Source organism: Dermacentor albipictus, chromosome 2 (genome assembly GCF_038994185.2).
Source record: "Dermacentor albipictus isolate Rhodes 1998 colony chromosome 2, USDA_Dalb.pri_finalv2, whole genome shotgun sequence".
NCBI lineage: Eukaryota > Metazoa > Arthropoda > Arachnida > Ixodida > Ixodidae > Dermacentor > Dermacentor albipictus.
The window spans coordinates 43484257-43496490 of record NC_091822.1 but is presented as its reverse complement, the minus strand read 5'-3'; the positions used below and the strand labels follow the sequence as shown (position 1 = coordinate 43496490).

General features: G+C 49.9%; 1 protein-coding gene across 4 annotated transcripts in view; it reads right to left on the bottom strand.

Moving 5' to 3' along the window:
• The window catches only part of LOC135912776 (membrane metallo-endopeptidase-like 1), a 61030-nt gene that overhangs the window by 27324 nt on the left and 21472 nt on the right, over positions 1-12234 (bottom strand). For 3 of the 4 annotated variants that reach the window (XM_065445316.2, XM_065445319.2, XM_065445318.2), the window contains one exon: positions 4004-4102. The exons of the other annotated variant lie outside the window; for it this stretch is intronic. In XM_065445316.2, coding sequence (XP_065301388.2) covers positions 4004-4102 — 99 coding nt within the window. The remainder of the gene's footprint in view (positions 1-4003; positions 4103-12234) is intronic. 4 annotated transcript variants of the gene reach the window in all.

Genomic DNA, 12234 nt, shown 5'->3' with positions numbered 1-12234 from the left:
TTTTCGGTTTGCAGGCGACATACGGACAGACGGATGAATCCGCCAGTCATATGGAGCTTCACTGTAAAAACAAATAAACGAAAGAGTTCCGGCAAAACGCCATTTCACGATGACTGTTGACGTGAATGCGATTTGCATTTAAGAAAGATATCGACGCAGCGTATTGATGAACACACCGGCATTTACAATCTGTAGTGATAATTCTAAGATCTCCATTGCTTCGGGTTCGTTGCCGTTGAGAATAGAAGAGAAAAAAGGCGTGCCATTACCATGAACGTAGGCCTGGGGACACGGTGTTCTAATCTAGCACTCGCATCGCGCAACTGTAACCGAGTGACGCGCAGTTGCTTCGTTGTTTTCATTACAGTGTAGAAAGCTGGGAAGGTTACTGCCGTCCGCACAGCCAATCGTGGACCCACTACGCTGTCATCACGCCGCCATTGAAGCGTCGCTACCCGAGTCATCGACGCCGCAACCAGAGCCTTGCAGGAAACTGAACCGACGCCTACCGATTTGCAGGTTCTCTTAACCGAAGTTGAGCACAAGGACCGTTGCCTCACTGAAAGCAACGCCAAAATCTAAAAGCTCGTGATCGACGACGACGAATGCAAAGCCGAGTCCGCCGAAGTCCTAGAATGCCACGAGAATATCCGCCATACCATCAGGCAGGTTCGTTCCCATTTTTATACTGGCACAACCATGGGATCCAAACTGACTGCCTGCGCTAGCTATTAAACCGGTAAGCAGGCAGGACATCCAAGAGGAGTGCCCGATGAGAGTAGTAACCTGGAGAACACAGAAACCGCCCGAGCACCAGTTCAACCAGTCCTAAGCTCTGAACCAAGGCGAAGGTATGGCATCAGCACTTTCTGAACAACGACAAGGTGATCACCGACACGGCCCCCCAGATTACGACCAGAGTGTAGTCCAAGTTCGAGTTGCCCGAAAACAAAACGCTGCCTGAAAACGAAACGTGCAAGCCGTTGAGCCTCGAGCGAGATCAAATACAAATACACCAAGACTTAGCTTGCTAGACAACCGCCAAAACCGACACAACTCTTGCTCCTCTCATCATCCACTGCGCCGAGCCAGAATACCACCTGAAACTACACTCCGAACTGCACTCCTGAGAGCAGCACCTCGACAGCGCCAAGACTTTCTGAGAGATCTTTCAATAACAAAAAGGACACGAAAGACAATAACCGCCACCAGGATGACTGCTTTGCCTCGGAGCAATACCACTACGTGCAGCCACCCTGATGCAGCTCGTCCCAGCGAGAGCGCTATTGCATTGAGGACGTCACAACCCCCACCGGATTAGGCGCGACTGCACGGACATCTCAAACCAAGCTCACATTCATCGACCAGCACAGCCACATTCCACCGACAGTACCGGCAAGCCCACCACTACAACAAATACCACACAAGTGTAAGATCGCAGTTAAGGTCGAGCGAAGGCTTGCAGCTTTCCCGGCACTGTTATGATCTGCGGCGGTCTACCACGACGAAGTACCACCCGAGACCTTCTAGGCGCCGACAATGAAAACGAGAACGAGGCCACAGAAGATCGGCTCATGATCCGCAGGTCCAAGAATAAATGGAAGCAACCTTCTCCGGCGCCACCTCCAATCGCTCATGGGCCATCGGGTGACTCATGGGCTTTTGTTCTAACCAGGTGGGGCGCCAGCAACAACCGCCGTCGCCCCGTGCGCGTCAGGCTGTTTCAGACCCAGACAGGCGACGAGCGTATCTGCGAGTTCCGCCAATTCGACCACCGCAAGCTCGAAAGCTTGATACGCACGCACAGTTTTAGAAGTTCGTGAAGCATTGTGACTCTACGGCGAGAAGAAAGGCGAAAAACCGCAAGATGACGCTCCTGCTTCAACGCCTTCAGTTCTTCGAAGCTGATTTGAACAGCTCTGGCACTGCAGTATATTTACAAATGAGTGAAATGAAGACGACGTGGCACCGCTGTCATCACCAACCCTCTTGTCCGTTTCTCGTGGGCAGAACAGAAAAGAAAATGCGTGGGGCTGCAACCTTCATATGGGGACGAATTAGCAGCGAAGCTGTATGGGGACGAATTAGCAGCGAAGCTGTTTAGGCTGCATACACGGCCTACATGCATGGGCTGCATTCAATATGAAATCATACATTTTTCCTTTATGTGACACCGCACTACGCCAGTACAAGCGCCGCCGCGGTCGCCGTACCTCCCGTGCTTATGCCCCAAGCACAGCTGCCTCCGCCCCACGACGCACATCGCGTTATAACCGCAGAAGCCCAGGCAACGTGCACAGGCGTCGTCGCCACACTCTTTTCCCTTCACATTATTTGTCAAACGGGATTCAAAACCAAGCGCATGAAGGCTAACTTACCACACTAAGTGCACTCTCTGATACACACACACACACACACACACACACACACACACACACCTATATATATATATATATATATATATATATATATATATATATATATATATATATATATCAGAAAGTGCACCTAATGTGGCAAGTTAGCCTTCACATATATATATATATATATATATATATATATATGTATATATATATATATATATATATATATGTATGTATATATATATATATATATATATATATATATATATATATATATATATATATATATATATATATATATATATGTATATATAAACGGCCGTAATACGGACGTTTATTCGTTCGTTTAAGTTTTATCCCTGATATAACGCAAGGCTTGCGTAATCAGCGAGTGCCCTTGTTAAGTTGTTGCCTAAATAGCGTATCGTGCCGTGTAGTCGTGCCTCGTTCGCATGATCCCCAGCGTAATCTAACACCAATGATGCAAAACGCCGTAATTTTCTGTTTGAACGCAGCAGAAGCCCGAACAAAACAACAACAAAAAAGTGTAAAACTGCCAAGCGGGGTCGGGAGCGGTCATATCTTAATTTTGTACTCAGAAGTTTACTAAATATGCCTCGTTTGAATTATGTAGTAGTTCACGCCATCTTTATTTTCTCTGATGATGAAAAAAGCGGCAAATACAATGCCTTATACCCTTTTCTTTTCACTACGGCAAACGCTACCACCGACTAACCAAGCGGAGTCTTGAATGCTTAGTATCTTGGACAAGTTAACTTGCTTTCAAAATTCTGTGAAAAAATCTTGTATATCTGGAAGCTGAAAAAAAAAATGACCGATTTACTTTCACATAGACTAGGTTGTGTCGCTGCATTCTGAGTGAGCAGTCCCACTGAAACGCAGGCGTAACTTGGCCTTGGCTGAATACATGCCGCCGTGAGCGTATTAAACAGCACTTAGAAGGCCCCGAGCAATATTGTTTCTGTTCTAATAGGGTAGCCAATTGTGCATGGGCAATTTCAGCTTGTGTTTCCTAGAGCGATAATGCTGCTCCATATATGCGTAAGGCTAGAGTCTTTCAATGATTTCATGCTCCTGAAACTTCTCCGTAATGGTACCGCCCGTGTCGTTTATGTGTTCTCTTCCGCTGTCCCCGTCTTTATTTGCGGTCAATATGATATGCAGTCAGTGATATAGAACACCAAAGCGCAGCGTCTTATGAACAATCAAAATAAAGTAAACCTCCTAAATAGCGAAATAAGATTGCCGCGTCAGATCTCGCACTGGCGAAGCGACATCACGTGATACAAGTTTTGCGCAAGAATGATTTCAGCACCGGCGCTTCTACTGGTGGCCCTTCGCCCAATGTGGAAGTGTTGCTGATGCCAAGTTAAATGTGAGCTCGGAGCTTGTTCCCTGTAGTAGTAGCACTATTGGCGCCTCAGTCACGTACTGAGGGATCGTCGTTATGGTTTTGTGGTCAGGCCACTTCCCCATGCTCTCCTTCCCCATTGCCACAATTGTTCGAACAAAAAGAAAACGTTGCCTGTCGTCATCACATTGCACCACCGCCATAGCACTGCGTGCGTACTTTAGAACGCCACATTTGCCCGGACGGCCAGTTGTCGGGCCTTACTAACCTGATTCCGCCAAGCGTGTGGTGAAATGCGCCAAATCACGAAGCCGATAAGGCACATTGTTCTCAACTGCTGCCTTGTGAGCGGCCAGCTCCTGCAAGACTGGAAGTATGAAAATAGAAGAGAATTGTATTTAAACATACCGGAAGCTCCCAACGTAAAAACAACATTGAGGCAAGGTTGCAATGTAGAAGCAGTGATTTTTGGAGGTTTCATGTTTCACGCTACGGAGAATGAATCAATTTACTTCGTAAGTGCTAGGAGGTTTCCCCGTGGTTTTCCGGTCTCCTGGTCCAGCAACATGAAGCGCGGTAGAAACAGGTCGAAATGACTGCCAGCTTAGTTGAAAACTGTTCGGCATTAGCGCTAAGAACAACCACACGCTGCGAAGAAAAAATATATCGTTTTAGGACTGAAGCTTTCCACGTATCCACACACTATGTATGCAAGTCGTGTGCTCCAAGGACCCAGAAGATGGTGCTGCCATTTCCGCTGCGCATATGCGTTTTTTATAGCGAGCTGCCCCCATCTCCGCCCATCAAAATTCCTGTGGCCAGTCCTTGTGGTCATCTATATTTCAGCAACTTTCAAAGCCAACAGGTCTTACGTCTATTTGTGGAGGCGTGCCCGAAGTATCCATAGCGCACATCAGCCAAGCAGTTGCTCATCCAATTGTGCATGGGCCCTTTCAGTTTGTGTTTCCGAGAGCGATGGTGCTGCTCCGTATATGCGCAAGGCATATACGGAGTCATACGGAGGCATATACGGAGTGTGGCAGTCTTTCAATGCTTTTATGGTCACGAAACTTCTCCTTAACGCTAAGGGGGAGCTTCATATGTTCACCGCGCCTTCCGCGAGGCGGCGCTAGGGGTCCTATTATGGGGGCAGCGACGAAGGCGCGCGAACGTGTGGCGCGTGTGCAGCCGCGAGACTACAGGCGGGACGCGACGGCGGTGGTGTGGCAGCTGCTGTTTTCTTTGATGATTTTGCCTTCGATCACTAGAAAGTGAAGTGCATGTGAGGCGCTAATCTGAGATTCCGAATACTTGCTGTGTGACGGGTTGCCGCTCTGGCTACAGAGGTACGCACGAAAAAGCCTCGCCATTTCTGTCTGCCTAGTGACGCCGAGCAGCGTGAAATAGGGAAGCGGGCGATACCACGGCAGGAAAACGATGGCTTTAGCTGCGACTGTGAGCGTGTCCGTGTCTTTGAGAAGCATTCAGACCCTAAGGATATTGTTCAGACTGACGAGTTTGTGGTTATCTGAATGTAAACACACTATGTTCCTCAGTGTGTTTTAAGTTTTATCATACTGTCGTTACATACAAGATTCTACACATTTGTGAGGTTCTGCTGCTTTTTAGCAAGGTCTACTCATCTGTGTCCCAATTGCTTTTATTTTGTACACGTTGCTTCATGCTTCCGATCACTGCGCACACTTTGTTCAATGTATGGCCACTCCCAGCTTGTCTTATTTTGGTAGTTAGAGAACAGCCAGCATGTGAGCACTTAATAAAAAGATTTCATATTTTTTCTTATACTCACCAGCGTCTTCGTCGCCACTGCGTGACAAAGCTTAAATAAATGGCCCATGTAGCAAGAGTATTCAGCTGTGCTTTGCCACCTCTACAAGTGTCAGCACAAAGGGCTTCTCAAACTGCCGGTGTTTTCGTCATGTGATCGCTTCTGTGGCGCCCTTCAGCTCTTCAAAGTTCTTCAAACACCGCCAAAACGTATGACTTCCAGCGTCAGTGAGCTTGCAGTATTTTGTTGCAAGGTAAGCGCCAGTCATAAGCTTATGTAAATAATCTTATGCAGTTTGACAAAAGCAAGGACTCGGCCGATACGGTCGCAGTCAGAACACGAATGCTACTGACCATCACGCTAGACCTTCCAGTGTCATGCATACTGCAGACAAGTTGTGGTGAAAATAATGACAAAGTAATGCGCAGGCTGGGCGCATGTAGGAAAACATCCTGTTTATATTAAGCAGCGAGAGAAAGTAAGCGCGCTGTTCAGGAAACAGCCACTAGCAAGGTTTACTAGCGGCCAGCGTCAATCACGCGAGGTTATTAAAGTCTGGATGTTGCAGCCAAGCTTTCTGGTAACAACAAATGGACAGTCAGCGGTGCGCAGTTGCTGAACACTGCAAAACGCTTGACCACAAGATTGACTTCAACAAGGCTGCTGTGCTGGAAACCGAGCCATATCCAAGCAAGAGGCTGCTTCTTGAGTCGCCGCACATTCATGAAACACACGGCAACGTTAATCGCTCCCCGGGGGAACCTTCCTTCGTCTTACTCCCATGGCTTGCGTTCATTGACCCAGTGGTTGTCCACACGTGGGTTTAAAAAGCCACGCTAACACCTCGCCCGCAAGCACACCATGAAGAAGGAATCGAGCCGGTTTCGAAACGTCGGTGTTTATCTAAAAAACTTAGTTTAAATATTTACTTTTATCTTCTCTTAAATAATGGGTCAAGTACCGTCCACACTATGCACAAATTTCAGCCCCCGAAAGCGCAGATAGGAAAGAATGTCAGCCAGTTTGCCGAAAAACAGCCGCTGCGAACACTGGCGCGGCGGTTTTGTGCCCCCTCCTCGACACCTGCGCCACTAGCGGCATGCGCTGTCCCTATATCAAACTTTAGCCGGAGTTTCGTGACCACAGAACGCATTGAAAGACTGAGGTAAGGCTCTCCATCTTGAAAAGAAATCCTCAGGAAGAAGAAATTGTTCTGAGCTGCAAGTTGTACGAAGGCAGTATTACGTACAATTTTCAAACTGCAACAAAGGCGTCACCTTCAAAACACCACGTTCAAGCACAAACAAGTTTCTGCTGGGGCATACCGAGCATTGCATCGATATGTTTCGGGAGCATGCATGAGCGCAATATGCAAACAAAGAGAAAACAAAGAGAGAGAGAGAGAAAGAGAGATGAAGAGGAAAGGCAGGGAGGTTAACAAGATCTCAGTCACCGGTGTGCTACCCTACACTGGGGATGGGAGATAGGGTTTAGAAAGAAGACTGAGAGGAAAGCGATAAAAAAAAAAGACAAGCACGCACAAAAGGCGTTCCAGTTAAAGACGTTCACAAAGGCGGGTAGATCGCAAAAAGCGTAATAGTGTTTGCACGGCCTTCGTCTGTGACGGTAGGTCCTTTCGATGGTGTAAAATTCTTTTTTCCGATAGCGGTTGGTCGTCCAGCTGGTCAAGTTTGTGGCGAAGGCATTCCCCTGTGGACTGTACTGCGGGCACGTGCACAAAATATGTTCAATCGATTCTTCATGGCCGCAGTGGTCGCAGGTTGCGGTGTCAGTCATCCCTATGCGGAATGCATAGGCTTTGGTAAAGGTGTTGTGCCATTACCACAAGCCCGGATCCCGAATCTGCAAGATGCAGAATCTATCCTGCGAGCGCCACAATTCTCCCTTCACAAGTCAAGCTGCTGCGCCTTCGTGCGGGAGAAGCCTCGGCGAAGCGGCGTGTTTAGACGTGCCCGCGTGTGCCCGACAGCCCGGCGCCGCACCTCCCTTGCCTGGAGGTCACCGCGCGCGCGAACTTTGAACCGGGTGGCCAGCGCGGTCGCTGGTTGGACCCCTCGGACGACCGTCGTGTGCTGACTTTGTATTGGGCCGTTTGAGTGACAATGGGCCTCGGGGATTATAAAAGCAGTGACACGCCGCTCGAAAACAGGATCCGCCGACCCCACCTGGAGAGAGGGTCGCTCCCGACTGGGGTGAGATGTGTCACGCGTTTTCGCCGGACGCCGTCGTGCGAGAACAGTCGCGTTTGTGTGAGCTCTCGGCCCCAGTGCCGATCCGTTTATGTCCTGTATGATAACCTGTATATAATGTATAAAGTCCCTTTTGTTATTCTCATCGACGCCAGGCTCGGAGTCTTCGCTACCAACGCTCTGTCACGAAACGGGTGAAGAGCGCTACGGGACCACAAAGCCGTAATCGTGGTGCAGCGGTGCAAGTTCGTAACACTGCTGGCACCGGTTGGAAGTTCATAACACTGGTGGCAGCGGTGGGATTGACCGGCATCAGCTACCTCGGCGCGGTGAGTGCCTGAAGTTTACCTCAAACACCAGACTTTCTCTGACACAGGTTATAGTAGCTCAGGGATTGACTTGGTGTTGCATTGTGTTTAACCTTGTGTGTTTCAAGCCTAGTAAGAGTGTTTTGAAAACCAGGGGATGCTGAGAGGGTAAACAGGGCAGTGTGTGAAATACTTGCATATGTCTTACTAGTAGTGTTATAGTAGCGTACGGCAGGTATATTCAAAAAGGGTAAACAGCAGGAGGACAGTGTGAACGATGGAGAAGTACAAGGTGAAGGAACTTCTCGAAATTTGTGAGGAGTTGGGCATTGAGTTGGGCTCAACCAAAAGAAAGAATGCGATCCTTGAGGTCATGAGGACTGGGGACGTAACGGCTGAGGAAGCCGCAGAGGCCTTGGCGGGTATCAATGAACGTCGGGAAAGGGAGGAGAGGGAACGTTGCGAGCGGGAAAGGAGAGAACAGCAACGTCGCGAGGAGGAAAAGGAGGAAAGGAGAGAACAGCAACGTCGCGAGGAGGAAAAGGAGGAAAGGAGAGAACAGCAACGTCGCGAGGAGGAAAAGGAGGAAAGGAGAGAGATTCGTGAGCACGAGCTTAAAATGAAAGAGTTGGAGACCCGAAATAGCTCGCCAGCGCCTAGTCTCACTTCTAATGTTCCAAGAATACGCGATCAACTTCCACCCTTTGTCGTCGGAGAGGATATGGCCAAATACCTCGTGAAATTTGAGCACGTGTGCGAACGGAATAGCATTGAGCGATCCCTTTGGGCACAGAATCTGTTAGCCTTGCTTCCTGGGGAGGCATCAGACGTAATAACTTGCTTATCGAAAGAGGCGTTTGAGAGCTACAGTGATGTGAAGGAAGCGCTACTGCGGAAGTACAAATTGTCGCCCGAAGCTTTCCGGCAGAGGTTCCGGTATGCAAAAAAGGGTAAAGAGTCGAATGTTGACTTCGCGTTTCGTCTAAAAGCCGACCTGGTGGAATGGCTGAAGGGCGAAGAGGTTTACGACGACCGCGACAAAATTGTCGAATGCATCCCGTTGGAGCAGTTCTACCGTTGCATTGATGAGGATGTCCGGCTCTGGCTGCAAGATAGGCTAAAGGAGGTTAAGCTAAACAAGGCAGCAGAGTTAGCGGAAGAGTATTACACCCGCCGCAGCTTGCACAGCAAGGCGGTGCGCGTAGAAAAAGCAGATAGAAGAGATGGGTTTTACGGGAAGCCCGACGAACGGAAGGAAATCACGCGTCGCGAGTTTCGGGACGACGAGTCCCTTCCCAAAGAAACTGTAAGGGATGGACAGAATGCATCTCAGAATGATGACGATGGTCCGAAACAGCGAAACGAAATGACGCGTTCTTTTGAAAAACGGAGACCGTTAACCTGCTACAATTGCAAAAAGCAAGGGCATATCGCTGCAAGCTGCCCAGAGAGAATTGCTTTTGCAACGATACAGGAAACTCACAAGAACATACGTCTATTGGAGCCCTATGTGCAGGAAATTAAGGTAAACGGCAAGAAGTGCCGAGCACTGCGGGACTCTGCAGCAACTATGGACGTTGTTCACCCGTCTTTCGTCTCCTCGAGTGATTTTACGGGAGAGTGCGTTAGGATACGGCAAGTGGCCGAGAAGGAGAGTGTCTGTTTACCGATCGCAACGGTTAGCATTGAAGGAGAATTTGGGAAACTTAACACCGAAGCCGCTGTGTCAGCCGCCCTCCCGGAGCAATTTTCCTACCTCTTCTCAAATAGCTCGGAGCAGCTGCTGAGGGATCAGGGCAAATCATTCTTTGCCGACGTGGCGTACATGGCCCCCACGCGATCCAAAGCGCGCCCGCTGTCGAGGGAACTTGACTTAGCGTCGGTGAGCGAAAGGCGGTGCGGCACACGGACCGATCACGGTAACTTGAGTGGCGAGCAGTCACGGGAGAGGCAGAGCTCGGAGGCTGGCCTAGACGAGCGGGTCCTGGAAGTGAGTGGGAGTGACGCGGGCAGTGCTAGCCGCGATAGAGACTCGACGCCGAAATTAGGCGACGCGGGCTCCGCACTCACTCCGGTTTCCGCCAGCTGGCAGGAGCAGGCTGCAGTTGAAAGGGAAACTCGGATTCGCGAACAACAGGAAGATTGTTCACTAGCCGATCTGAGGAAGAGCGTCAAACGGGGAGTGAAAGAAAAGGGGGTTTCATTTGGCAAGGAATCTGGCTTATTGTACCGCCGCTACACGGATAAGCAGGGTCGCAAATATAAGCAGCTTCGGATTCCGCGAAAATATCGCCGGGAAAAATGAATGACCTCATTTGCTTCCTCAGAAGTATGTTTTCGGTCCAAGCGATTTCAAGGGGACCATTCTAGTTGTCATTATTAGTGATGATTAATAATTGTTTCTATTTTGGTGTGTTGATGATTTGAAAACTGATTGTTTAAGCCTTGTGTGCTAGATCGTACACCTGCCTCTTGTTGCAGCGGGAGAAAAAAGGGGAAAACAATTTAGTTAGGTTGATTTGAATTATGGCCTTGTCTGGTGTTTGACGGGAGACAGAGGGCACTTGTTCGTGTTGGGTGTTGCCTTTTGCCGGTCGGTTTTGCAAGCTGCAGAACGACCAAGCGGGACCAGTGGCGAGAAGCAAGGTCTTAGGAACGACCCGAGCGGAGCTGGTCAAGGTGCCTTGGCGACGACGTGGTGAGCAGAGCTCCTGTCCTGACGAGTCGGACCTGGGCACGTGAAGTTACCTGGCGTCCCGACAATGGACGTGAACTTGGACGAGCCTGACGAACGTGCGCGCCTGGCATCCGAGCCACGTGGAGGCAGCTCGTCTTCCCGGCGCCTTATCTGAGGGCGGGGATGCTGTTGTGCCATTACCACAAGCCCGGATCCCGAATCTGCAAGATGCAGAATCTATCCTGCGAGCGCCACAATTCTCCCTTCACAAGTCAAGCTGCTGCGCCTTCGTGCGGGAGAAGCCTCGGCGAAGCGGCGTGTTTAGACGTGCCCGCGTGTGCCCGACAGCCCGGCGCCGCACCTCCCTTGCCTGGAGGTCACCGCGCGCGCGAACTTTGAACCGGGTGGCCAGCGCGGTCGCTGGTTGGACCCCTCGGACGACCGTCGTGTGCTGACTTTGTATTGGGCCGTTTGAGTGACAATGGGCCTCGGGGATTATAAAAGCAGTGACACGCCGCTCGAAAACAGGATCCGCCGACCCCACCTGGAGAGAGGGTCGCTCCCGACTGGGGTGAGATGTGTCACGCGTTTTCGCCGGACGCCGTCGTGCGAGAACAGTCGCGTTTGTGTGAGCTCTCGGCCCCAGTGCCGATCCGTTTATGTCCTGTATGATAACCTGTATATAATGTATAAAGTCCCTTTTGTTATTCTCATCGACGCCAGGCTCGGAGTCTTCGCTACCAACGCTCTGTCACGAAACGGGTGAAGAGCGCTACGGGACCACAAAGCCGTAATCGTGGTGCAGCGGTGCAAGTTCGTAACACTGCTGGCACCGGTTGGAAGTTCATAACAAAGGCAACGCCCAACCACAGTCGATATAAAAGCGTGGCGTCTCCACGGCGAAGCTGTGATGGCGCTCGAAGACTTAGTGTAGGATTAAGGGAGTACAGTCGAGTATTTCTTAAATGTGGCTCATTCCATTGCGACGTGGTGCATTGCCGAGCGAGCAGGCGGAGTTTCCGTGCTGCGTCAGTTCTAGAAATTGGAATAGGTGCGTGGTGCTCCTCAATATCGGCTCAGCGGGCAGCTTGATCGACCCGTTCATTACCGATAATCCCGCAGTGACTTGGAAGCCGTTGGAAGGTTATTTCATGGCCTGTATCACTTATATGGTGTAATGTCTCTGTATTGTGAAATATTAGCTGTTCGTGTGGTCCACGTCGTAAAGGTGACAGTAGAGACTGCAGTGCCGCCTTCGGAATCGCAGAATACCTTCCACTTGAGTGGCGGTCCATCACCGTTGTAATGAAGGGCGGTAAAGAGCGGTGCCAGCTCTGCTGCCGCCGATGTTGTCGCGTGAGTCGTCTTAAATTTGATTGTTGTAACATTCGCTGGTATAATGATTGCCGCCGTGGAGCTGTTTGGCAGGACAGATCCATCAGTGTAAATATGCGTACAGTCGCGGTAGTTCTCGTGCAAAAATAGTGGCGTGAGGTGTTTAAGGGCTGGTGATTA